Source organism: Rattus norvegicus, chromosome 10 (genome assembly GCF_021556685.1).
Source record: "Rattus norvegicus strain SHRSP/BbbUtx chromosome 10, alternate assembly SHRSP_T2T, whole genome shotgun sequence".
NCBI classification, from domain to species: Eukaryota; Metazoa; Chordata; class Mammalia; order Rodentia; family Muridae; genus Rattus; species Rattus norvegicus.
This window is the reverse complement of record NC_141543.1, coordinates 71,090,510-71,118,348: the sequence shown is the minus strand read 5'-3', so window position 1 is coordinate 71,118,348 and position 27,839 is coordinate 71,090,510. Positions and strand designations below refer to the sequence as shown.

The following is a 27,839-nucleotide window of genomic DNA, read 5'->3' as shown; positions in this document are numbered from 1 at the left end:
GAGGCACTTTGGATCCAGGGGTCAAACTCAGGTCATTAGACTTGAACAGAAAGCACTTTTACTGGAGACCATATCACAGCCCAATAAATTACTTTTTTTTAAAAGTAGGACAAGATAGCTCATGCCTGTAATCTCAGCATCTAGGAGGCTGAAGTAGAAGGATTGCCATGAATTTGAGGCCAGCCTGGGCTATAGAGTGAGACCTAAGCAGGCGCAGTGTTTCAAACCTAAAAATGGTGGAGACAGGAAGATTAAGCCATCAAAGCTATCCTCATCCACACCAGAGAAACTTCATGCCAGTGGGGCTATAAGAGACTTTGCCTCAAAACAGCACACACACCAGAAATTATGCATGTTTTATTCGTATGTGAAAATAATTTAAAGGGTTTCTTTTTTTTTTTTTCTATTTTTCGGAGCTGGGGACCGAACCCAGGGCCTTGCGCTTCCTAGGCAAGCGCTCTACCACTGAGCTAAATCCCCAACCCTAAAGGGTTTCAAATGTTTACATAATCTCCATTTCTTCCAGAAGTCACACGGTTTGCAGCAGTTCAGAGACACTGAGCAGTTTCCAGGGTTTCAATCCAGATTCCATCACCCAATAGCAACGTGATCCTGAGTAAGGCCTTTTGCTTCCCCGAGCCTATTCCTCTTCTGTGCACGGCACTGGTTGTGATTCCTTCTTCCCAGGTGGTTGCAAAGAAAACATACAATTTCGCCATGTCCAGCATTTGTGGCAAGGCCAGGTTGTACTCTTGGTCTCAGGCAGCATGATGATCAGACAAGTCCATGAAAAGTTCTTCACAGGCTTGAAGGCAAATGTCCTAGGTTCACTACTACACTCCTCATCTTAGTTGTCAGGTAGGTAGGTAGGTAGATAGATAGATAGATAGATAGATAGATAGATAGATAGATAGATGCCATGTTTCCCACCTAGATGATACTGGACTGAACCTCTGAAACTGTAATTTAGCCCCCAATTACATGTTGTCCCTTATAAGAGTTGCCTTGGTCATGATGTCTCTTCACAGAACTAAAACGGACAGACAGACAGAATTAGAAGGAAACTCTTTCTTAAAAAGTGTCTGGGAGGGCAGGTGTGATGATATAAACCATCCCAGTAGCCTAGAAGTTGGAACAGGACCACTAGTTGGGAGCCAACCTGAGCTACTCAATGAGACCCTGTCTCAAACAAACCCCAAATGATACGACAAAAAGGTGAGATGGGAAGGCACATCTCTTACACACAGGAAGATGTCCCTAGGAGGGTAGCTGCAAAGAAGATCGAAGGACTCTGTTTCCTCTCTACTAAATGGAGATGTCAGACCCTTCCTTGCAGAATTGCTTAGAGCAATCTCGTGAGGTAATATCCAAGTGCTCCACTACTTTCTGATGGAGTCACCTCCAGATAAACCCACTGTAAACAGAACTCCCATACATCTAACCTTCCAGGCTGTACATTTAAGTAACACAGTGGTTATCTCCCGATCTCAGAGCTGAGACTTGCTGCTTCCGTCCTGCCCATTACTAACCCACAAAGGCATCAAAAATGCAGAATTCTGAATTACAATTCTATTAACCATGTTGTTACTTTGGCACTATGATACATTTCATTTTAGCCAAAAGATAAACAATTGACACTACTACAGATTTTTTTTTTAATGTATGTGGAAGTGGTGACACATGCCTTTAATCCCAGTACTCAGGAGGCATCAACAGGCAGGTCTCTAAGAGTTCTGTGCCGGTCAAAGCTACATAAAGAGACCTTGAGTCAAAACAGGTCAGCAATAAATAAATAAATAGGTAAATAAGTTAATAAATAAAAGTATGTCAAATCACAATAAGTCAGAGACTATACTTTATATCTGAATAATGTACTATAAAGCATTTTAGGGGTTGGGGATTTAGCTCAGTGGTAGAGTGCTTGCCTAGCAAACGCAAGGCCCTGGGTTCGGTCCCCAGCTCTGAAAAAAAGAAAAAAAAGAATTTTAGGTAGGCATGTCCCCATGTCATTTATCCTGGAACACAAGAGGCAGGGGCTGGCAGATCTCTGTGAGTTCAAGACCAACATAGTCTATAAAGCAAGTTCCAGGACATCCGGGCTACACAGAGAATCCTTCTCTTGAAAAACAAAAACCGGGGTTGAGGATTTAGCTCAGTGGTAGAGCATTTGCCTAGCAAAAGGCCCTGGGTTCGGTCCTCAGCTCCGAAAAAAAAAAAAAGAAAGAAAAACAAAAACCAAAGAATGTGTTTTTTGAGTGTGTGGTGAGTGTATGTGTGTTTAATACAAATACGCATGCCCATTCTCAGGTTACTGGAAGTCAGAAGTCACAGTCAGAAGCCTTCCTCTGTCACTGTCCACCTTAGTTTTGCCTGAGAGAGGGTCTGTCACTCAAGCTAGAACTCACTGATTTCACTAGACTACCTGGACAGCAAGCCACTCTGGATTTGCCTGTCCCCACACCCCTCCACCCTCCAGCCCCTGACCCCCACCCACTATGCCGAGTGATGCAGGACTTTTTATGTGGATGCTGGGAATCTGAACTCAGGTCTTTATTTCTATGGAGCAAGCCCTTTACCCACTAAGCTGTTTTCCAAGCCTCAAAACTTTTTTTTTTTTTAAAAAAAGCTACACAAATCCCGGCTCATTAATCACAAAGGCCTTTTGAAGAAGAGCAAGACTTGAGGCAACACTCTGCAGAGGGTTATGACCCGAGGAGCTCTCTGCACCACTGCACTTGATAGCAGCACTGATTCTAATTCTGCAGGGCTCCCACTGGAATTAAAAAGAGAAGCCTTCACGATGTTGTAGATGTGTGCTGGCTAAAAGCTCTGACATTTTTATCAAGGGAAAAAGTCTGCTAGGCAGAGATCTATGGAGAAAAAGATCTGGGAAGACGTCAGAGATGTTACTATGAAGAAGCACTTTGTAACTTTGTAACTAACACTTACTTTAAAATCTAAGCAGACCCGCCAGAATGGATCAGCAGTTAAAAGCACTGGCTGTTCTTCCAGAGACCCAAGTTAGATTCCCAGCATCCACATGGTTGCTCATAGTGGTCTGTATCCCCAGGTTCAGGTGACATAGTGCCTTCTTCTGGCCTCTGAAAGCATTGAACATGCACCACACAATACAGAGACATACATGCAGGCAAAAACTCACACACATAAAATAAAATAAAATAAAATAAAATAAAATAAAATAAAATAAAATAAAAAACAATCCAAGATGAATGTGCATAATCACAACACTCAAGAGGCTGAAGCTGGAGGACTGTGAGTTTAAGGTCAGCCTGGACTCCATGTTGTTTCAAACAAAACATCAAAAATCCAGACCCACAGGAAGGAAGCAATAGCAAGCAATTTCTTTTTTTTTAAAGATTTATTCATTTATTATATATAAGTACACTGTAGCTGTCTTCACACACACCAGAAGCGGGCATCGGATCTCTTTACAGATGGTTGTGAGCCACCATGTGGTTGCTGGGAATTGAACTCATGACCTCTGGAAGAGCAGTCGGGTGCTCTTAACCGCTGAGCCATCTCTCCAGCCCAGCAATTTATTTTTTTAAAGATTTAGTGTGTGTGTGTGTGTGTGTGTGTGTGTGTGTGTGTGTGTGTGTGTGTGCTATCTGCATGTATACCTGTGTGCCAGAAGAAGGTTACTGACTGGGACTTGAACCCAGGACCTCTGGAAGAGCAGCCAGGCCTCTTAATCTCTGAGCTATCTCTCCAGCCCAGTAGCAAGCAATTCAATTTTACCTGGCAATATTTATGGATGAATATAAATCAAGGCCAGCACTTCATTAAAGGGGAGAAAAGGGAGTCTGACCTGCTGGAGTTTCTGTCACTTGCAGTGTATGATTCTCAGTACACTCCCCCTCTCTCTCCCTGTCCCTGAACTGTTGTGACCCCCCATGGCTAGCCTTGAGCCTATGTCCTTCCCATGATGTTAACAAATGTGCACTGGAGGTCACTCAGAATTTCCCCTAAAGATAGCATGGATGGTTAAGAGCAGGGAATTCAGACTGGAGAGATGGTTCAGCGGTTAAGAGCACCAACTACTCTTCCAGAGGTCCTGAGATCAATTCCCAGCAACTACATGGTGGCTCACAACCATCTGTAATGAGACCAGATGTCCTCTTCTGGCATGCAGGTGTACATGAAGACAGAGCACTCATATACAGAAAGTAAATAAATACATATTAAAAACAAAAACAAAAAACCAATCCTCTAACATTAAAAAAAAAAAAAAAGAGCAGGGAATTTGGAGTCCCCCTGCTCCTTGGTTCTGCTTGGTTCATCAACTCTGCCAATTACTTGCTGAGCATTATTAGTCAAATTATTTAACATCTCTGTTGCCTCAGAGGCCAAATAGACATAACAGTAGGACATATTATGTGATAGAGTTAAGAGAATTCAATCATCTTATGTAATAAAAAAATCCCTAAAATAATGCCTTATGGATAGGAAATAATATTTTTTAATATTTTATTTATTTATTATATATGAGTACACTGTAGCTGTCTTCAGACACACCAGAAGAGGGCATCAGATCTCACTACAAATGGTTGTTAGCCACCATGTGGTTGCTGAGATTTGAACTAAGGACATTTTGGAAGAGCAGTCGGTGCTCTTAATCACTGAGCCATCTCTCCAGCCCCAGGAAATAATATTTAAATACTGAGTATAAAATAAATCCTGAGGGAAATAGGTAATTCCTCCTCTTCTTCCTCTTCTTCCTCCTCTTCTTCCTCCTCCTCTTCCCCCTCCTCTTCCTCCTTTGATCTGTTTTGAGACAGGGTCTCTCTATGTAGCCCTGGCAGTCCTAGAACTCAATACTTAGATCTCAAGAGTTCCATCTGCCTCTCACCTCACCCCACCCCTCCCAGGGCCATGTGCCACCACACTCAGTTAAAGGAGGCTACTTGTACCTCTCCAAGTCTGAGGATCTAGCCCCATGATGAAATACACACAAAACACAAGGCAGAAGGCATTGTTGGCAGTGAAACCTACTGTGGGCATATGGCAGATTTATTGGAGTGTACTAAACAGATCGGATTATTCCAAGAAGACCTGTTGGCAGGTAGACTGCACTGGTAGAATTTTTCTCCAGTGTGCTAAAGGGGAGCTTTCCTGTCACAAGTCAGGCCATGGGAGGGACCACTGGGAAGTGAGAGAAAAGTGCCTCTTCCTGGAGACATGAGGATCTCTCTTTTACACCTATCAAAGAGAACACCTGGAGTCCCAGGAGGCTGTTACACCCCAGGCTTGTAGGCAGGCCTGCTACACTGGGCAGGACAATGGCTTCATCGCTGATCCTCACCAGCCTGGGCAAGAGGCCAAATGGAACTTGGGTTGGCTTCAGTCCCACCCTTCCGACCCATCTATCTTCGGTTCTCTATTAAACCCCAAGGAGCACCGATCGGTTAACTACCTTGTGTTCCTTCACGTTTTCCTCTTCTCAGTGCTGGGGACTGACGAGGGGCCTTGCACACACAAGCCTTCTACCACCAAGTCACAGCCTGAATCCCCTTCTCACCTTTCCTGTGGTGAAGCAGAACCTCACCACATCACCCCAAGCCAGCCCCAAACTCACTCCGTACCTAAATGGGTGCTGAGCTTGCAATCCTCCTGCCTCCCTCTCTCAAGGAACTGGGATTGTAATCTGTGCCTCCAGGACCCTGTGGGGCACCTCTCCTCCATTTCTGTTGTTTAAGAAGGCTGATTGCTTTCCTATCATGCCTGTTCTGGTGAAGCAAAAAAAAAAAAAAAAAAAAAAAAAAAAATCCAAAGCCTGGGTCTCTCTAAGCTTTCAGCAAAGTTGATCTTGGTTCAATGTTTAAATATCCATGTCCTCTACACGGACCTGGGAAGGAAAACTACTGAATGGAATCTGTCTGTAGAGACTGACTGGACAATTAGACTTTCAGTCCTGTGAAGAGATTAGAATGTGGCAGGTCCAGAGAGGCTACTTATTCTGGACTAAGTTCTGTCCTCTGGGACAGACCTTGCCAGAACTAACATCTTGTGACAGATTTTTAAAAAAAAATTTTTTTAGAGGGGCCGGAGAGATAGCTTAGTGGTTAAGAGCATTGGCTGCTCTTCCAGAGGTCTTATTCCTTCCAGAGATTCAATCCCAAGCACCCACATGGCAGCTCACAACTGTCTGTAACTCCAGTTCCTGGGGATCTGACACCCTCACACAGACATACATGCAGTCAAAACACCAATGCACATAAAATAAAAATAAATAAATTTTAAAAAAATGTCTGTGGTGGCATATACCTTTAGTCCCAGCACTCAGGAAGCAGAGGCTGGCAGACCTCTAAGTTGGAGGCCAGCCTGATCTACAGAGTGAGTTCCAGGACAGCCAGGGCTACACAGATCCTATCTTGAAAAACCCAAACAGACAAAAATAGCTTTTAGAATCTATTGCCTCAGTAAGCAACTATCTTCTACCCATCTGTATCTAAGAATGCCGTCAGGTAGTATTTTGAGCCTATGGAAAGGTTTTCTATATATCTTCATCTCCTATACCCACCCTTGCCTTGGTTTATGACTTTCTCTTTTTTCTGTGGAACTATAAAAACTTTATGAAGCTGATTCCACACTGGAACATGAATTTGGAGTAACTTAAATCTGTGTTCCTGGGGCCAGTCACTCAGAATGGCTCCTGAATAAACTGATTCTTACTCCCTTTAAGATAAGAGCTGTGGTTTTGTGTCCCAAGGGTCAGGCTCCAGAGGACAAAGTGTCTGTTTGCTTGATTTGGCTTGAGGGTGTATCACTGACCACATTTACTTATTAAAAGGGACTTCTTTGTAACTGTGTTGGGAGAAACTTTTCAAACAAAACCTCATCGATTGATTAGGAAGAATCCAGTTTTTTTCTGAGTCTTTTTTAGGATCCTCCAAGTCCACTGGAAAACAAGTCCTCTTGATAAAGAAATAATTAATATTGAGAAACCTATCTGACCTCCTCCCCTACAAATAGCCTGAATTTCCTATGAGGCACTTAAAGGCACAGACTGAATTCTGCATTTCTTCTCCATTGCTTTGTCAGCTGTTCAGCACTAAGCAAGTAGCACAGCATCTCTGAGATGCATAACCTCGCCTACACAGCAGAGCTATCTCAGGGCATCTCTTTGAGAAGGGAACGGTGCAGGCAAAGTGTTCATCATATTTCTCGACATGGAGTGTGCGCTCCCACATCACACCCAACAGCACATTGCGAACTCTCGTTCTGTTTCCAAGGGCAAAGTGATTAGCCTGCCCACAACGCTGTAAACTCTAAAAGGCAAGTGGGTATAATTTTTTTTAGCAATATTTATTTTAGGGCTGGAGAGATGGCTCAGTGGTTAAGAGCACTTAAACTTGCCTTGGCTTAATCTTTAAAAAAAAGAAATATTTATTTTATGTATGTGAGTACACTGTTGCTGTCTTCAGACACACCAGAAGAGGGCATGAGATCCCATTACAGATGGTTGTGAGCCACCATGTGGTTGCTGGGAATTGAACTCAGGACCTCTGGAGGAGCAGTCAGTGCTCTTAACTGCTGAGCTCCCAATGAATATAAGTTTAATTACCTTAACTACATTAATTCTTTTTTCTGACTTAGATGTACCAACCAGTGATTCTCAATACTATGTAGGGCACAGGATATTTGTGAAAAACAAAAAATTCCATGGACAGTTAATTGATAATTTTTTGCTTACTCCAGAAATCACCAGAATTAAATATATATAGTAATGAAAAAGAACAGTATATGTCATTCAGTGTAGACAGAGTTGGTACCAGGACTTTTCTCACATTCTAAAATTGGAAGATTCTCAGGTTCTTCCTATGAAATTCATGATGTGTGCACATAACCTAGTCCCATCTTCTTTCATTCACTGATACACCTTAAGATATGCGATTTCTTCTAATTTCACCTAAATGATAGATTATATCATTTAGGAAATAATGACCAAAAGTCTATATATGGTCATTATGGGTCTAATTTGTTCTATTTTTTTGTTGTTGTTGTTGTTACTGGTTTTTGAGACAGGGTTTCTCTGTGTAGCCCTGGCTGTTCTAGAACCAGCTATAGAGAGCAGGCTGGGCATGAACTCAGAGATCTGCCTGCCTCTGCCTCCTGAGTGTCACCATGCCTGGCTGCTTTCTAAGTATTCTTTTTTTTTTTTTTAGCTGGGGACTGAACCCAGGGTCTTGCGCTTGCTAGGCAAACGCTCTACCACTGAGCTAAATCCCCAGCCCCCTCTAAGTATTCTTGATTCGTAGTTGGTTCACTATGGAGATTTAAACAGAACCTGATAATAAATACTGAGGGCAGAATGAAATAGAAAGATAGATGATAGATAGATAGATAGATAGATAGATAGATAGATAGATAGATAGACAGACAGACAGACAGACACACACACACACACATACACACACAATATTGATACTGGGAGTATCAGTTGATAAACTGGGAGTAACAAGTTGATGTTATAAAGGATTTACCAATAAACTTGCTTAGGAACTATTAAATTTTACAACGCTGCCTCCACTATAACTTCAAGATAAGCTACTAAAAAGGCTTGTTAGAAACTGTAGAAAGGGAAATTTTGTAACTCTAATATAATTGAAGCTTAGGCCTGTTGAGAAACAACAACAACAACAACACCCTTTCTGTTAAGATTTGTACACCAAGATGCAGCCAGTTACCTTCCATTCCTATAGAAGGAGACGCCCTGGCTCACAACCTGTCAATATGTCCATCCCCACACATATCAAAGAAAATGCCTTTGGTGCTGTCCTTAATCTCAGCTCTCTTGAGGTAGAACCAGGTGAATCTCTGAGTTAGAAGTCAGTCTGAACTAAATAGCAAATTCCAGGACAGCAAGGGCTACCTAGAGACTGCCAAAAAAAAAAAAAAAAAACCAAAAAACACCAAGGTGACAGTACTGGGTTAATAGCTGTCATTGATGAAGTTCAGGTGTTCTGGTTCTGTTATCAGGAAAGGCAGAGGACAGAACCTAGGGCTTTGTGCATGCAACGTAGACTCTATCGCTAAGTCACACCCCAGCCTGGGTATGATTTTAAAGCAATAAATTCATGGAACTTATTAAAAAATATTTATTTAATGTATATGGGTACACTGTAGCTGTCCTCAGACACACCAGAAGAGGGCATCGGATCCCATTACAGATGGTTGTGAGCCACCATGTGGTTGCTGGGAATTGAACTCAGGACCTCTGGAAGAGCAGTCGGTTCTCTTAACCGCTGGTCCATCTTTACCTGTCCTCGTGGAACTATTATTGCACGACAATGACTAAATAACATATATCCCTTCTGCTTGTGGGTCCTTAAGGTCACTATATGCTTCAAAGATCACTCTAAGACCCACTGAACTCAGCACAGCTACGACAGTCGCGACTGCAGTTTACTACAGCAAAAGTCCCCAGAATAAAATGAACAGTAGAAAAAGGCACACGAGGTAGGGTCCAGGAGCACTCCCTCTTACCAGTCATAGGACAGCGCTCCACCCTTCCAACAGAGGTAAGTGAGGACATTCATAGCATACGCTAGAGATGTTCACTCAGCTATGCTGTTGGGTTAGGCTTTCAACTGAGGGTGGTGGGTGTCAGTCATGTAGGTGTGACTTGTTGGCCACAGCCTGATTGAACGGTTCAGTCCCAGATGAGGCCACAGAGAACAGTCCGAAGTCTTTCAATGGTCCGAAGTCCTTCTTATTAAGTAGGCTATTCTGAGGCCTCAGAGGTCACTGTGAGGAGACACTCCAGACCAGTCCTTTCTCTGAAATGTCTCAGGTTTAAAGAGCTCAAACCTGTTTAAAGTTAATCCTGCCCCATCCAAAAAAGACTAACTTTAAAAGAGGGCAGAGTCAATGCTGGCCTTGAACTCTCTTTGTTCATCATTGCTGGCCTGGAACTTGCAGTGATCCTCCTGCCTCCACTTCCCAAGTGCTGGAGTTATAGGCATGTGCTACCATATCCAGTCTCCCTAAGTGGAATTCTCCAGTTGCCCCTAACCAGAAAGTCTAAGAAGCCACTGTCCTAGCCCCAGGGGGAGCTTCATGTGTTTACTTACAGTATTTCCAGGTAGTTTCCAGGAGTTAAGCCATACAGCCAGAAGGCAGGATGCAGAGGAGAGGAGCTGGAGACCTCACACTCATACAGAGGCCTCTCCTGATCAGCCACTGAGTAGAAGGCAAGCTTCCCCAGCTCCAGGTCAAGCCACACGCCCACAACCTCAGGAGGGCCTGAGGACAAGTCTGTTTTCTTCATCATGGCCCAAGCAGAGAACTGGCTGGGCCCTCTCCACTCTATACACCAAGAGTCCATGGTCCTTCCCAGCATCTTGTCCCGCTTCATGCCCCAAGAAGCCACCCCAACAGCCCAGTGGCTGCAGTTCCGAGTGTCCACTTCCCAGTACTTCTGCCCAGAAGAGAAGGCCTGAGAGCATAAGACCTGGCTAATTGAGAATCTCTCGGAACTCCAATGATAGGGTTGTAGAGCCCGAGACACGGTCACCATTCGGCAATTGTTGGAAACCTCCAGGTTACAGGAGAGGCTCCTCAGGTCAAAGGTTGGACTGATGGCCCCTGGGGAGGAATAAACACCAAGGTCAGTTATGTTTGTCTTTTTTTTACTCATGTGTTTGGGTGTTTTACCTGCATGTATTTCTGGGCACCACACACATGCAGTGCCCACAGAATTAAGAGGGTGTTAGGTCCCCCGCGACAGGCATTCCAGACAGGCATTGTGAGGCACCAATAGGGTACGGGGAATCAAACTTAGGTCCTCCGGAAGAGCAGCTTCTTTCTTTTCTTTCTTTCTTCCTTCCTTTCTTTCTTTCTTTCTTTCTTTCTTTCTTTCTTTCTTTCTTTCTCTCTTTCTTTCTTTCTCTCTTTCTTTTTTTTTTTTTCTGGAGCTGGGGACCAAACCCAGGGCCTTGCGCTTGCTAGGCAAGCGCTCTACCACTGAGCTAAATCCCCAACCCCTGGAAGAGCAGCTTCTTAACCACTGAGCCATTCCTCCAGTCATGGATCGCCAGTTCTGGACCATCCATGTTGGAAGTCATTCACACAATAGCAAAAAGTAGCATTTTGCATTTTTGGTGTGATGTTTACCACTAAATGGATACGTAATGCGAGGGAAGCTCTGTATAACCCTCATCTGTATTATCAACACCCTATTCCTGTGGTTCTCTTTTTTGATCTCCCAGCAGGAAGTTGCCTCTGAATCCCACAAAACACAGTCATAGTTTTTTCTCAATACCTGTGTATGAGCACAGCTATCTATGGCAAGATGTACGTGTCATTATTTTTATATAAATTTCCTTTCTTCCTTCCATTCTAGCTCTGGGAATGAGATCCAGGTCTTGTACCTACTAGACAAACGCTGTAGTACTGAGCCACACCCCCGCCCCTATTGGTAAGTACTTGGATACTGTGTCTTCTCTGCTCCAGGCACTTCTCTCTCCCTGTCGTCTCTCATGTAGCCATAAGGCGATTTTACCATGTTACTATTATCATTGCAAAGACAAGAGAACCAAGCCCCTAAGAGGTAACTAGTCCAGGCTTGCATAGCTATCTAAAGAGCTGCTAGAGTCAAAAGCAGGAGTCCAGGGGGAATGTGCTCTTAAGGACCACCTAGCCTGGGCTAACACAGTATATATGTTCCAGGGGGAGCAGACCGGCAACTGCAACTAGAGACACCAGAATGAATGTGCTCCAGGACAGCTGAGCCCAGAATTTAGGACTCTGAACCCTCTTAGCCTTAGTATGAAGCTCTCCATATGAAGAGACTTAGTGTAGAGGAAGAAAAAGCAATCCAAGAATAGAAAGTCACAGAGAGCTCGGTGGTGGTGGTGGCAGCGCTCGCCCTTAATCCCAGTCAGGTGGATCGCTGAGTTTGAGGCCAGCCTGGTCTACAGAGTAAGTTCCAGGATAGCCCAAGGAGCTGGGCCCAGCACATTCTTGCAGTTCCTCTATGCAATATGTAAGTAAGTAGTTCTTCAGACTGAGTCTCGGGTAGCCCAGGCTAGTCTCAAACTCAGTAGGTAGTTAAGGATATCCTTGAAATGCTGATACTCCTGCTTCTACCTCCCATCACACCTGGTTTATGCAGTGCTGGGGGAACCTATCTTGTGCATGCTGGGAAAGTACTCTGTCTACGGGGCTCTATCCCACACCCAGTACATATGTTTTAAATAGATCTCATACTTACATAGGGAAAACTGAGACGCTTTCCTGGATACAGGATACCTCTGGTCAGGCAGCAGGCCTACAGAAGATGCCATTTCTAGGATTTAAAGGAATAATTGGGAGGAGGGAAGCCCATTAGCAAAAGGCAAACTGAAGGCATTTTGTGGGCTGAGGTTTTTACAAAGCCTACTTTATTTGGGGTTTTTTAAAGCCTCAATCTCCCTTCTAGCCCACCGACCAAAGTTTGGGGAGAAAGATGGTTAGTAGGACAAGGGGATTGTGGGCCTGTTTAGAAGTAGTTCGTTAGGAAAATTTCAATCTTCGTGGTCAGGATATTAGCAGTCCAGTCCAAGAGCAAATACCAAGCAATAGCAGCGGCTTGATCCAGGAGAAATCGTGAGGCTCTGTCCAATCAATCTGAGTCAGCAGAAGCGGCAAGAAGCCGCCGAAATACAACAAGAAGCTTTTCGGGGCATTTTTCTCTATGGAGTCGCAAGCGAAGACCAGCAAAGCATTGCACGGTGGAGCTATGCAAGAGAGGCCTTTCACTGTCCGTAGGGCTCTACCTATACTCTTTCTAAACATCACTGGCCTTCTCAAGTGTCTGCCTCAGCAAAACATCCTCTCACAAGGAAGCGTCCAAAAACAACATCACATAACTCAACTGAGTCTCCATAGAAATCAGAAATGTCCACTTCAGTATCCAACAGTCACACGATGGGCACAGACCTGCAATTCTTCCTCCTTGGCACATTTCTGGGTGTCTGGGTTGTGCCAGACGTTCAGACCAAGAACATATAGCCCCGTGTCATCATTGTGGAACTTTTTTTTCAAACTGTTTTCCCCCACAAAACCTCAAACTCCTTGCTAGCAAGGAAGTTGTTCGTCTTTATGTTCTAAACACTGGGGACCATAGACAGAAAGTGTTTTATGGATATTTATTGCATAAACAAATACAGTTCTAGGAGATTACAGCACCTTCTAGTCCAGAATACTCACGACCCCCACATCAGCACCACAAACCATTGTTACATAATCCACGAAATATGAGCTGATGTGAGGTTCACCTCCAGTCCTGGCACCTTCTGCACCCTCTCCATGTTCATATTTAACTATGCACCTTAGCAAGTGTATCCTCTCCACTGTAACGACCATAGGACGACAGGAAAGAGAGAGGAGGAAAGCCCTACAGCATGGCAAAGGTGGAATCTTCTCCCGTCTTCTCTGTTCTTTTTTTTTTTTTTTCTGGAGCTGGGAACCAAACCCAAGGCCTTGCACTTGCTAGGCAAACGCTCTACCACTGAGCTAAATCCCCAACCCCGTTCTTTTTTTGATATGCACATGTATGTGCATTTTTGCTTCTGTGTGTGCACGCACAAAGGTGTGTGTGAAGGCCTGGTATTGATGTTGAAAATCACCCTCGATCACTCTTTCGCCTTATTCATTGAGACAGGCCTCTCAATCAAACCCAGAGCTCATCTATATGGGTAGTCTTCTAGGCAGCTTGCTCTGGGGATCCCCTATCTCTGCCTTCCTGTGGTGATTCCCCTGCAGGCTTTACAACAAGCAAGGGAAAGCCGGTCAGGGTGAGATTAGAATGAAACTCGGCTCAGCCAAATTTTATTCTTACCAGCTTTAGGTCAGGTCCTCCAGAGCCTGGCCCAGATCATTCTACTTTAGCCATATGTGGTAGTTTGAATATGCTTGGCCCAGGGAGTGTCACTATTAGGAGGTGTAGATTGGTAGAATAAGTCTCATTTTGGGGGTGGGCTTTGAGAATGTCTCCTAGCTGCCTGGAGGCCAATCTTCTCCTAGCAGCCTTCAGAACAAGATATAGAACTCTCAACTCCTCCAGCACCATGCCTGCCTGGATACCAGCATGCTTCCTGCCATAGTGATAATGGACTGAACTTTTAAACCTGTAAGCCTGCACCAATTAAATGTTGTCCTTGGGGTTGGGGATTTAGCTCAGTGGTAGAGCGCTTGCCTAACAAGCGCAAGGCCCTGGGTTCGGTCCCCAGCTCCGAAAAAAAGGAAAAAAAAAAAACAAAACAAAAAAATAAAAAAAATAAATAAACCAAATCATTAAAAAAAAAAAATGTTGTCCTTGATGGGCATTACCTTGGAAATGGTGTCTCTTCACAGCTGTGGGAACCCTAGCTAAGGCATCTTAAATAAGCAGAGCGCAATTTTGGAAAAAAGGATTCAGGTAACAATGAACTCAGCCCCACGAGTTTAAGGCACGCTTCTATCAGCACTCTTAGCAAAGCGCAAACGAGCACACGGCTCCTTCACAAGACCGGGTGCTGCTCACTCAGAGAGTACCCAAGGTTTACGGTCTAGAGAGACTGACAGAGGTAAGCATCATGCCTGTTCGAGTCAGGATCCGCCTGTCTCCAAGACAACACGACGTCACTTAGGCTGCCATGAAGCACAAATAACATCCCTCCTAAGGATGGGTTTTATGATTTAAAAGCAATGCTCAAGATTTAGGCGAAACAGTCTGAGAAATTCTGAATGATGGAGCAGAGACCATCTCAGACAGAAAAGGTTATAAAACTCCGTCATTCCTGTCATTCCAGAAAGAGCAGCTATGCATCGCAGTCCACTGAAGAGGGAAACCGTGTGTTTATCTTTCCCGGCTTCTCCAGTGCTCATCTGTCTGCACAAGGCCTTTTTGCCTTCTACACCTTCCCAAGCTGGAATTTCGGGTGGGCCTCCTCAGCCACCTGGCATTTATGAGGGTTCAAGGGACCCAAGCTTCAGTTCTCACACTTGGGCCACAAATGCTTTAACCACTGAGCTGTCTCCCTCACCCCCCAATTTGGACCTTGTGACAGCAAAATAGGGCAAAGGTAAGGCTCAGGTTGAGTTGAAAGACTACCTAGGGTGAGAGCCATGGTAACTCAGGGCAGAACAGGACAAGTGCCAATCAGAAGCCATTCTGTCTGTTCTTAGACAGGTCTTAAGTAAGCCATACTGACCTTAAACTTACCAGAAAGGCAAAGCTGGCTTTAAATCTATTCTCCTGTCTCCACCTAGCACCAAGTGGTAGGATCTCGAGTATGCACTACTATGCTTGAATTAAAAGCCAGTCTCAAAATTCAGGTCAGTTCTGAAACAACTCAAGTGTCCACCAGTGAATAAATGATTATTCAAAATGCAGCAAAACACTTTAAAAAAATAAATTCTGATACACACTACAACATGAATGGACCTGAAAAGGGTTCTTCTAAGTGAAATAAAATAGCCACAAAAAAGACAAACGCTGGGGTTTGAGGGTGTAACTCAATGATAGGTCATATCTCTGGCATGCATGAAGCCCTGGTTTTGATCCCACAGAGCACACATGCACACATGCACACACACACACACGCACAGTAGAATCCCAGTTCCCAGAGGGTAAAGGACCTGACGGGAATAAAGATTCAACTTTTCAGGTGAAAAGGTTCTCAAGATCGGTCATACAAAAATGTAAGTATAATTAACTGTTGGCTCAGCTGCACTCAACAATTGCTAACCAAGTAAAAGCAGTGTCTTAGTGATAGAGACTCTTGCTATGATGAAACGCCATAACCAAAAGCAAGTTTGGAAAGGAAGGAGTTTATTTGGCTTATAGATCCATGTTGCTGTTCATCATCAAAAGATGGGGGGCTGGGGATTTAGCTCAGTGGTAGAGCGCTTACCTAGGAAGCGCAAGGCCCTGGGTTCGGTCCCCAGCTCCGAAAAAAAAAGAACCAAAAAAAAAAAAAAAAAAAAAAAAAAAAAAAAAAAGATGGAAGGAAGGAAAGAAGGGAGGAAGGAAGGAAAGAAGGGAGGAACAAAGGAGGAAAGGAAGGATGGGAGGGAGGAAGGCAGGGAAGGAGGGAGGAAGGGAGGAAGGACAGGAGGGAGGGAGGGAGGGAGGGAGATGCAGACAGAAAACCAAATCTGAATTCTGGAACATATACAACTGAGGCCCTTTATTTCTCAAGCTAACTTCTGGAACAACTAATAAACATTATTGAAGAGACCATGCCTTTTCTATTTAAACAGAACACCTTTTAATGCAAAGTGGTGTTATTTAAATGCAGAAGGCAACTGGAGAGAGCAGCAAGGAGCACTTGGGACGCCCTGCAGTCTACCCTCAATAGCACCAAGACAAAAATCTAACTGAATGTTAAAAAGCTATAATAAGATACATATTCCTAAGTACATAAAGCAGGAGCCATGAGGAGTAGAGTTTTGGAAGGCCAGGGCCAATGTCTAATGCCTGACAGGCATCATTACTGAATTCTAATGTAAGTCAAGAGAACAAGAGGGAAAAATGGTCCCTTTGCACTGGTACTATTTAGTGTAAATACATTCCCCAAATACAATAGAGATGCTTCTTCCTCCCTGAGACAGGATCTTACTATGAACTCTAAGAACTCATAGAGACCCACTTGCCTCTGCCTCTTGAGTTCTGGAATTGAAGTTGTGTGCCCCTAAACTCAGGCATAACTGTCTTTTTGATAGGCTCTATTGAGAAGTAGAGCTGGGTGTGGTCGCTCACACCTTTAATTCCAGCACTCAAAAGCTTGCCGAGTTCAAGGCCAGCTTGGACTGTAGTCCAATGTAGTCCAATGTATGGCAAACTCCAGGACAGGGAGGAATACAAAGAGAAACCCTGTCCCAAAAACACAAAACAAACAAAGTTAATTGTATAGTTTCATGCCCGTTTTCCTTTTTACTGCTATCCCTCCCCCAACACCCTGACCCACACTCTTTCTGAGACAGGGTCCCTCTCATGTACTCCAAGTTGGCCTTGAACTGAGGCTCCCACCTCCACCTCCCAAGGGCCGGGGTTGGAGGTAGGTACTGCTGTGCTTAGTTTCATGCCTTGTTGATAAAAACATTTACTAACTAGGAGGTAAAAAGGAAGCTGATGAGACGGCTCAGTGGGTAAAAGTACTTGCCATCAAGCTTGATGATCTCGGTTCAGTACCCACATATTATGCTCCCCAAATTATCCTCCTACTCATGCACACAGATTGTGGCAAATGTGTTCAGAAGATCATAGGCACGAATACACACATACACAATGAATAGTGAATAAACAAACAAACACATAAAGAATTTTTTTCTTAAAAAGACATAAAATAAAAAGCAGTCAGGCAAGGTGGAAGATACGGTGAAGTCCAGCTATTCAGAAGGCAAGAGGATCACATAAGCCTAGGAGTTTGAGGTCAGCTTGGGCAACGTAAAGAAATCTCATCTCAGAAATGAAAACGGGGTGGGTGGTGGGTGGGGGTGGGGCCTGGAGAGATGGCTCGGTGGTTAAGAGCAGTGACTGCTCTTCCAGAGGTCTTGAGTTCAATTCCCAGCAACCACATGGTGGCTCACAACCATCTGTAATGGGATCTGATGCCCTCTTCTGGTGTGTCTGAAGACAGCTACAGAATACTCACATAAATAAATTAAAAAATTTTTAAAGAATGAAAACAGGGGCTGTAGAGATGGCCCAGCAGTTAAGAGCACTTGTGGCTCATGTTGAAGACCCTTGTTTGGACTCCAGCACCCATATAGTGGCTCACAACCATCCCTAAGTGTAGTAGCAGGGGGATCTGAGGCCCTCTCCATTTTCTGACCTCTGAAGGCACTAAACATACACGAAGTGTCTTAGATATACATGCAGACAAAACACCCATACACACAAATAAATCTAAAAGCAATGAAATCAGGAACCAGACAGATGGTTCAATGGGTAAAGGCACCTGTTGCTAACCCAACAGCCTGAGCTGGTTAGAGAATCAATTCCTGCAAGTTGTCTTGACTTCCCCCCCCCCCCCACAGGCTCAGCACACACATGACCACCACAACGTGTGAGTAAATATAAAAACAAAAAGCCCAAGTCAGCCTGTCTGCAATCTCCTCGGGCCAAAACCAAAGGTAAGCCATACCTAGGATCAGGGTTCACACATCTTAAAAATAGGAGTTTTGCTTCACTTGGGGCCTATGTCACAGAAAACACCTTGAGTTCATATCCCAAAGTGTACACAGCCACCGCCATGGCTTGGCTCACTCCTACTCAGCTTATACAAGCACAGTGAAAACAGCCATGCATCAGATCCTTAGAATGGAGGAAGAGCTGGGCAAAAAAGCCAAGTTTTCTGGCAGGCCCTTCAGGAACCCACTGGCCAAGTAAGGCATGAACTGGAGATCCCTGGGGCTACCAGATCCCCTGTCCTTGGTGTTACCCAGGCTGCTCAAAGCCAGCCCAGTGATTGCCCCTCCCGATGCTACTGCTTCCTTAGACGTCCACCCCTGACCACCTGGAGCCCTGCTGGAGCCCCCAGCTCTGTAATCGTGTGATCGATCGGTCTGAATCATTGTTTCTGTCACCTGACTTCCCAGTTAGTGTCTGGGACCCTCATAACTCCAGTGTAATCCCTTGGGTGCCCACCGTCAAGACTCCCCCAGTGGTTTACATGCAAAAATAAAAGCCGCAGAAACCCCCAAAACCCCCGAAATAAAAGAAAACAGCCATGTTCTGAGTCCTGTCCCCAAAGAATGAAGCAACTTTGCCATTCCTGCCCAAATGAAGAGGCAACTTCCGGTTTCTTTGGGTAGTTATGTCAAATGGTGTTTTGCTAAAGCAGATACGTGAAAGGACAGATGATGTCTAGAAGGAAAATAAATATAACCCAACAGACAGTGGACGACCCTGGATGGTGTTGCTGTGCCTTACTCTTCACTGGTCTTCACTTCCTTGGGAGAGGCACAGCAGAGAACTTCTCCTGGCATCCCTGCTGGCCCTGGTTGCCCCTGTTGACGCATGCTGATTCCTGTTTGCTATCCTGACACCACTGAACTAGGCTGCTGGTATCCTGACAGATGGATATTGAAACTGCCCCAAGGAACAGCACCAAGCAGAACATCATGGTTTCTTCTGGATCGACCTGCTGTTGCCAAATCGTGACTGGTGTTCATGAGCGCATCCGACTACTACTGCTGACTCCGTGAACTGAACCGCTGATACCCTGACAACACAGACTGGATTTGCTCCAACAACTTTTCCTTTCCACCACCTCTGGTAAGTGGTGGGCCAGAAGGGAAGTTAAAGCATTTAATAAGCCTTATTAAAAGTAGGTTTTGAAAAGTATAAGCCTAGACCCAACTTCCTTAATCGGTCTTGTTCTACTAATTATCCGCTCACCCTCAACTTGTTTTTTAGGAGCTTCGTTCCCCGTGACACTCCCTTGCAGGGTTTCCTGAATTTTTTCTAGGTCACGGAGAATCTCCTGAATTTTCTTCTGAGACGCACTGAAAGTCACCAGCTTTGGAGAATCCAAGGGATATTCCTCCTCAGAGGAAGAATCCTGTTGGTCAAGGAAGAATGGACAATGAAATGAAGTGAAAACCAACTGAGGAACTCATAAAATACACCCAAGCTCTGCCTTCCAGCTGTAATTTTTTTTTTTCTTTTTTTTCCGGAGCTGGGGACCGAACCCAGGGCCTTGCACTTCCTAGGCAAGCGCTCTACCACTGAGCTAAATCCCCAACCCCCAGCTGTAATTTTAAATGGAAGTATTAACAGGCTTTGTTTTATTTTATTGTTTTGTTTTGGAGACCGGGCTTCTCTGTGTAGGCCAGGCTGCCTCAGACTCAAGAGGTCCACCTGCCTCTGCCTACTGAGTGCTGAAATGAAAAAGCAGCAGCACCACCTCCAGGCAGTATTCTTTCTGGGGAGTTGGAGTTACAGTTAATTGTGAGCTACCACGTGGGGACTGAAGATCAACCCTAGTTCATCTAGAAAAGCAAGTGCTTTTAACTGCTGAGCTCTATTTCTGGCCCCATTTTACGCACAATTCATTGCTTGCTTGCTTGCTTGTTTGTTTTTCAACAGGGTTCCTCTGTGTAGCCCTGGCTGTCCTGGAACTTGCTTTGTAGCCCAGGCTGGACTCAGACTCAGAGGGATCTACCTGCCTCTGGGTAGATCTGCCAAGTGCTGGGATTAAGGGGCATATGCCACCACACCCAGCGATTATTTATTTCTTAATGTATTTTTTTATGGTGCTAGGAATCAAATCCAGACTCGTTCATGAACCCTATTAAGCTACATCCCAATCTATAAGGTTCTTTTTATTTTATTTTATATGTTTTTTGATGTGTGTGTGTGTGTGTGTGTGTGTGTGTGTGTGTGTGTGTGTGTGTGTGGTATGTGTGCACATGGAAAACAATGTCAGGTGTCCTGCTCTGTCACTCTCCACTCTATTCCCTTGAGACAGGGTCTCTCATTGATCCGGAGCCAGGCCGATGGTCACAGTAATCTCACTCCTCCAGCCACAGCACGCTCACTTGTAACCCCTTTTCTAATATCTCAGTAAGATCACAGTGGCTCGCTGGTTCCAACAGATGTCCCTGGTTCCAGGAGAGACCCTGCCTCAAAGGAATAGGCAGACAGTAATAGAAGAAGTTACCTGATACCTTCTTCATGGCCCTGAGTACACAAGTCAGAAGGTTGCAGCTGTAGTAACTGATAAAACAAACATAAAGGCATGTGAGGGGCTGGAGAGATGGCTCAGGGTTAAGAGCACTGACTGCTCTTCCAGAGGTCCTGAGTTCAAATCCCAGCAACCACATGGTGGCTCACAACCATCTGTAATGGGATCTGATGCCCTCTTCTGGTGTGTCTGAAGACAGCTACAGTGTACATACATACGTAAAATAAATAAATCTTAAAAAAAAAAAAAAAGGCATGTGAAATCTTAAGAGTCTCTGACAGGGAGTTTGATTCATTCAAGGAAATCGGTGAAGGCTACTCTCCCAGAGGGCGATGATTTAGGGGACTGGGAGGCAGTGAGGCCTTCAGCAGGTGAGTGGAGCAAGGTTGTCAGGGTTGCTGGAAGCACAGTCCCATTCCTTTCTCCCCCGCCTTGGGGTTGTGAGGCTCTGCCCTACCACATGTTCCTGCCAGTGCCACTGGACTCCTATACATAGTGACCTAAAATAAACTTTTCCATTTCAGAAGCTGGTTATCACTGTTATTCAGACATCGTCAGAGTATTTCAGGTGGATGAGTTAGATGAAGAAAGCTAACTAAGATAAAGTGGAACATCTGTAGGGCTACGATGACAACCCAGGCAAGAGACTGTCATCGGCCTGGACTTGAGAAGTCTCAGAGGAGCTCAGGCATGAGTAGAGCTGGAAGATCTTCAGCTGGCCTTGGAGCTACAGTGCTCTGCTAGGCAGGTTAAGGCACAGGAAGTGTCATGACTTCCAGGCTTTTGACTTGTGTGTTTGGAAGAATGAGACCAAGACAGTGATGGAGACTCCCCAGAGGAACTGCGCTGTATTGGGGACAGCCAGAAGGAAACGTTGAGAAACGAAGTGGAAGCTTCTAGGTCTTTGGAAACTTATGTCAAATGATTGTTTGCTGGGGCTAACAGGTGGAAGGATGTCTTGCTAAAGCAAACATGTGAGAGACTGTTGTCCTGAAGCAGACACAGGTGAAAGGACGCTTGACGAAGGAGTATCAATGTGGCCCCACAGACAGTGGAGACAAGCACTGTATGTTTGCCTTACATAGCACTGCTGAGCTCAACTTGTGATACACAGCCATTGAGAGAAGCTCTCCCAAGAACTGTTTCCAAGGGCTGGAGATGGCTCAGTGGTTAAGAGCACTGACTGCTCTTCCAGAGGGCCTGAGTTCAATTCCCAGCAACCACATGGTGGCTCACAACCATCTGCAGTGGGATCCAATGCCCTCTTCTCATGTGTCTGAAGTCAGCTACAGTGTACTCACGTGCATACAATAAATAAATAAATAAATAAATAAATAAATAAATAAATAAATAAATAAATAGTAGGTTGCAAAAACTGCATACCTACAGAGAAACAGGAAAGGAGGGTCAGGAGTTCATGGCCAGCTCTCATTATATACTGAATTCAAGGCCAGTCTGGGCTAGAGATCCTACCACATAAAACAAAAGCAAATAAAGCAACTGGGGACTGAGCGTAGTGGAACTCGGGAGGATTCAGGAGGCTGGTACAGGAGGACCATGAGTTCCTGGTGAACAACAAAACTCCATCTCAAAAGGAAGCGGGGTGCTTGCTGCACAAATCCGATGACCCGAGTTAGATTCCTGGAACCCAGACTCCGGAAAGCTGGGCTCTGACCCCCACACACCCGACCCTGCACACACACCCTCTCAACACACATACCCTCCCCTCTACACAATCCCCCCGGCACACACAAACTCCCCTCCACACAATAATAAAAATACTTTCTGCAAGGTCACTGAGTGAGGCTGGAGAGTTAGCTTGTCAGCTTGTTAGCTTGTCAGTGTTCTTGCACACGACCTGCGTTCAATTCCCAGTACCCACATGATGGCTCGCGCCCATCTATAGCTTTGATTCTAAGGGATCCATCGTCCTCTTTCCTCTGCCCTACTCAGACATCGGGCATGCACACGGTGCACACACATAAAAGCAGACGAAACACCCAAAAACATAAAATAAGATAAACACATCTTTAAAAAGATTTTTGGGGTTGGGGATTTAGCTCAGTGGTAGAGCGCTTGCCTAGGAAGCGCAAGGCCCTGGGTTCGATCCCCAGCTCCGAAAAAAAGAACCAAAAAAAAATAAATAAATAAAAAAAAAAAAAGATTTTTAAGGGACACTGAAGATGAGGACTTTCAAACCTGTGGGATTTACCTAGGTATTGTTGGTGGATTTAGAGAGTGAATCATGTAGAGTGGGAAGGATGGATCCCAGCCTACTTAAAGCTTCCATTAACTCAAAGCCAGCCTGCCACTTTCCCAATCACCCATATTTGGCAATAAAGAGAATAAGTAGTAAAGCCTGAGACCTGTTGCGTGTCGTCTCTCCCGGACAGCTCTAGCAGGAAGCTGTCTTTCACCCCAGCCCCTTCTCCCCTCCTGAACCTACCATGTGCAGGATGCCTAGAGCATTGTCCAGTCCAGATGCCAAGCTAGGTCTTTGCGTTTGAAGGCTCTTGACAATGTCTACAAGCTGTCCCACCAGCTCAGTCAGCTCCTGGACAACTTGTGTAGTGCTTTTCTGTACTGTCACCTTTAAAAGAGCACAATTGGGCTTCTGGTTCACAAAAAAAATTGGACCCAGGAATATAGTTCCCCCAATAGAAGAAGCTTTAAATGCCAAGGAAGCAGACAGGTAGACCAATGGAAAAATAGCTGGATAAAGTGATGCCTTTCATCCCAGCCCTGGGGGGCAGGGTTGGGGGAGAAAATGCAAATGCTACTCCAAGGGGCAAGGAGTCCTTTCAACAAACACCATCAGGAAAATGGCATGAACAAATAAAGTTAGATTCTTCTGTTGGTTTGTTTTGCTTTTGAAACAGGGAGGGTCTCTCTACAATGTCCTGACTGTCTTGGAACTCACTGTGTAGACCAGACGGGCCTGGGACTCACAGAGGTTTACCTGCCTCTGCCTTCAAAGTGCTGTGATTAAAGGAACGTGATGTGCTAATGAAAGGGGTGAATCCGCCTGAGCCAGGCTGACTCCATGACAGGCTGCAAACTAGCAGTTCAGGAGACCAGGCCTGGGTTTCCACTTCCCAGAACTGTCAGTTCCCGGAACACCACAGACTTATGTAAAAGAAACCCTTCCCCAGCTTACAAAAGGACAGTTAGCCAAGCTTGTGGCCAAGAGGTCTAGAGCTACCCCTCCATGGCATGAAGCAAGAATAGTCAGTCAAATGTATATAAGAAATACTCAAGTTAATAAAAAAAAAAAAAAAAAAAAGAATAGTCAGTCAAGTATGCTTGAAGCAAAACCCTAACCAATGACAGCATCACCCAGACCCCCCAGCGATAGAACCGACCAATCAGGATACAGATCACCTACCCCTCTCTAATGTTCCTCTTTTTGGCTTTAAAACTGAATCTGCAGATTCGGTCAGGGTCCTTCCATCCCAATGGAATTGGGTCCCTGCATGCAGGAGTTCACTCAATAGACACTCTGCTTTTGCATACTATTAGAATCTAGGGCATATTTGTCAGCAATTCAGACCCTAACACTATCATACCTTGCTTGAAGTTAGAGTCTTATCCTAACACTATACAGGAAAATAAATGAGGAGGCCGGGGACAGTGCATGCCTCGAAGTGTGAAACTGAAGACAGGAACTGTAGAGGAATTTTAATCCAGGAACATGGCTACTCTGGAGAGAATTACAGACATGCCCTTGGCACACACCTTTCATCCCAAACAATGAAGGTAAAATTAGTTTGTAGAAGGAAGCAGCCATGTTTGAAAATTATGTCTAACTGAGGGACAGACAAAGTGATAAATCATAGACAAAATAAGATATGCCCAACTCTGGGCTGGAGAGATGGCTCAGTGGTTAAGAGCACTAATTGCTCTTCCAGGGGTCCTGAGTTCAAATCCCAGCAACCACATGGTGGCTCACAACCATCTGTAATGGGATCTGATGTTCTCTTCTGGTGGGTACTTATATATAACAAATGAATAAATCTTTTAAAAAAAGATATGCCCAACTCTCATGAGAAGGGACAGGAAAGAGTCAAACTTAGGAAAGGCATGGGGGGGGGGGGGGAGAGAGAGAGAGAGAGAGAGAGAGAGAGAGAGAGAGAGAGAGAGAGAGAGAGAGAGAGAGAGAGAGAGAAGCGCTGGAGAGATGGCTCAGTGGTTAAGAGCACTGACTGTTCTTCCAGAGGTCCTGAGTTCAATTCCCAGCAATCACATGGTGACTCATAACCATCTGTAATGGGATCTGATGCCCTCTTGTGTCTGAAGACAGTGACAACTACTTGTACAACTACTCATACAACTAAAATAAATATAACTTTGGGGTTGGGGATTTAGCTCAGTGGTAGAGCGCTTGCCTAGCAAGCGCAAGGCCCTGGTTTCAGTCCCCAGCTCCGAAAAAAAGAAAAAAAAGAAAGAGAGAGAGAGAGAGAGAGAGAGAGAGAGAGAGAGAGAGAGAGAGAGAGAAAAGAAGGTAGTTTTACTGGGAGAGTTTTATAGCAACAAGTTGAAGAGGGAACAAGCCCTAGAATGAGAAGGAGCCAGAAGATTAGGACAGGTTGCTAGAGTTAGTTTGTGGCCAAGCAGAGCAATTCTGTCAGAAACTGAGAGAAATCAGTTTGAATCGGTCAGCTTGGAGAGGAGTTTGAGCCAGCCAGCAAGAATTCAGAAAGAACTAGAAAGGGTGAACTTATTCAGCAATAAATCTCAGGGGCTGAAAACATTCTAGGCCTAGGTTAGATTATACAAAGGCTAGAAGCTTCTATTCTTAGGTTAGCAGACAGAGCCAGTAATCCTTGGAGACAATTACATCGGGCGAATAAAACATACTTTTTTAAAAAAATATTTATTTTTATTTTATGTGCACTGGTGTTTTGACTACATGTATGTCTAGGTAAGGGTGTTAGGTCACCTGGAGCAAGAGTTACAGCCATACAAAGCAATGATGTTCTGATATATGCTGCAAAATGAACCAGCCCTGGAAATATGGGACTGAAAGAAGTTAGACACAAAGGGGCATGGAGGGGGCCCATTTACACGAAACACGTAGAATGAAAGGTCCCCTAAAAAAAAATAAAAACCTTGGAAATACCAGGTTTCGGTTTCCCAGGGAAGCAGTGGGACAATGGGCTGTTAATAACTGATAGTTCTGGAAGCTCAGAGCTGAGTCAGTTCTTGGGATTTCCTCAAGGCCTCCTCAAATATAGTAAAACTAGCAGAGCAGCCAATCAGAAACCAACTCATGTAATTTCCCCCGGCACCCACCAGTGAAATTTTATATTATCTAACCTTTGCTAAAATTCCTCTAGTTTTCCATGAAAGCCTCACGACCCTTTGTCTAGGGTTGCCATTTTTGTAAGCAGCGGACCCCTGCATGGTGGCTTCTTGCTTGCTTGAAATAAAAACACTCTTGCCTATTGCATGTGAGTGATGGTCTCAGTGCGACGCCTTCCGTCCTAACAGAATAGGTAAATCCAGAGACATAAAGCACATAAGAGATGCACAGAGGCTGGAGGGACAGGACTCAAATGTTATTGCTCAGTGGGTACAGAGGTCCTATTTAAGGCGATGAAATCACCTTGACAACAGCAATGACAGATGCACAGTACTGGAAAGAGGACAAATGCCATAGGACTGTACACTAAAAAAACTTGTCCAAGTGACCAGTCAGGGCGGTACACGTGTTTGATCCCAGCTCTTGAAAAGCAGGACGGAGGCAAAGCTCTTCGAGTTCAAGTGGCCCACACCTGTAATCCCACATCTGTGATCCCATACACCCGTCATCCCACATCTGTGATCCCATACACCCGTCATCCCACATCTGTGATCCCATACACCCGTCATCCCACATCTGTGATCCCATACACCCGTCATCCCACACTTGTCATCCTATACCTGTCATTCCATATACCATATGCCTGTCATCCCACACCTGTCAACCCACACACCTGTCACCCCACACCTGTCATCCCATACACCTGTCATCCCACACTTGTCATCCTACACCTGTCATCCCATATACCATATGCCTGTCATCCCACACCTGTCAACCCATACACCTGTAATCCCAGACTTGGAAAGCCGAGGGAGTCGCTCCAGGTTCAACACCGTCCTGGTCCAGTCTAGTTAGACCCTGCCTCAATAAATATATAAATAGGTTAACTGAATTAAAGGGGTACAATGGCAAATTTTGTGGCTATATATATTTTACCATGCAGTAAAAAAAAAAAAATCAGACATCATAGAAGGCTGGGAAAAACTAGAACTATGCAAGTATGCACCACACCTTGGCTAGATGGGACTTGGATTTTTAACTACTGTTTGTGACCGGACCTTACTAAGTAACTCTGGCTGCGTGGGACAAGCCGCTGTTTTAGCCTCCCAAAACCTGGGATTGCAGACATGGGGTCACCACGTCGGGCTTTTCTACTTCTTTATTCAGCTCTGAACTTTTTAAAGGTTCTACAGAAAACAGATTAGATTGAGCAAATTATGTGGCAGAAAAAGAGATCGGGAAGTCAAGTGCAGGCTTCCTACCTGGGGCGGTGTAGGTGTACACAGAGAACGGGGCACAGGGGCGGGTTCGGGACCAGCCTCCAACTCCAGCGCCGCTTGGCGGTACTTGTCCACCAGGTCTTGCAGCAGCGGGTTCTTATGCAGCACGGGCTTCGCCGAGGGGCCCTTCCGGCATATGGGGCAGGCCCAAGGGCAGCTATCCACGCCCGCGCGCTTCGAGACCCACAAGTCTTTGAGGCACTGGAGACAGAAGCTGTGGCCGCAGGGCAGGGTGGTGGGCCAGTCCAGCAGTCCTTGGCAGATAATGCAGCTCAGGTCTTCCTCGCTCAGCCATACCGGTACTGCGGTGCCAGGACAAGCGGCTGCCATAGTTAGGCGACAGCCAGGAAGCACAGTTAGGTCCCGCCTTGACCCAACTTCCCGGGCAACACTGCTTCGCCCCGCCCCTCCAAACAGTTCGCCCCGCCCAGATGCTAGCTCTCCCCCAACCTCTAAAAGTGCCCGTCGCTGCTGAATTCTGTTCAGGAAAATCATCTCTCCCTAGTAGCTGGGTCCTGCTCGCCTATCCATAAACATACAACCCCAACAACTTAAGCTATGAAAAGGGTCAGCTTCAGG

The 27,839-nt window shown here is 45.1% G+C and overlaps 1 protein-coding gene across 4 annotated transcripts; it reads right to left on the bottom strand.

Annotated features, from left to right (window-relative positions):
- Window positions 1-344: 344 nt before the first annotated feature.
- Window positions 345-27,631, bottom strand: Rnf135 (ring finger protein 135). Of its 4 annotated transcripts, none has more exons than XM_087572025.1 (6): window positions 27,243-27,614; window positions 23,125-23,268; window positions 19,391-19,553; window positions 12,236-12,310; window positions 10,095-10,608; window positions 345-1,030 (listed from the first exon to the last, which is right to left on the bottom strand). In XM_087572025.1, exons 1-6 carry the CDS (start codon window positions 27,588-27,590, stop codon window positions 967-969), a joined length of 1,308 nt encoding a protein of 435 aa, XP_087428151.1. In that variant the 5' UTR covers window positions 27,591-27,614; the 3' UTR covers window positions 345-966.
- Between the last annotated feature and the right edge of the window lie 208 nt (window positions 27,632-27,839).

Coding starts and splice junctions, on each gene's coding strand:
- Rnf135 (XM_087572025.1), bottom strand. CDS start 27,590: ATGGCAGCCGCTTGTCCTGGCACCGCAGTACCGGTATGGCTGAGCGAG. Junction 23,269..27,242: donor GTACACCTACACCGCCCCAG/GTAGGAAGCCTG, acceptor GCTCTTTTAAAG/GTGACAGTACAGAAAAGCAC. Junction 12,311..19,390: donor TCCTAAAAAACAAGTTGAGG/GTGAGCGGATAA, acceptor TTTAAATCCTAG/AAATGGCATCTTCTGTAGGC.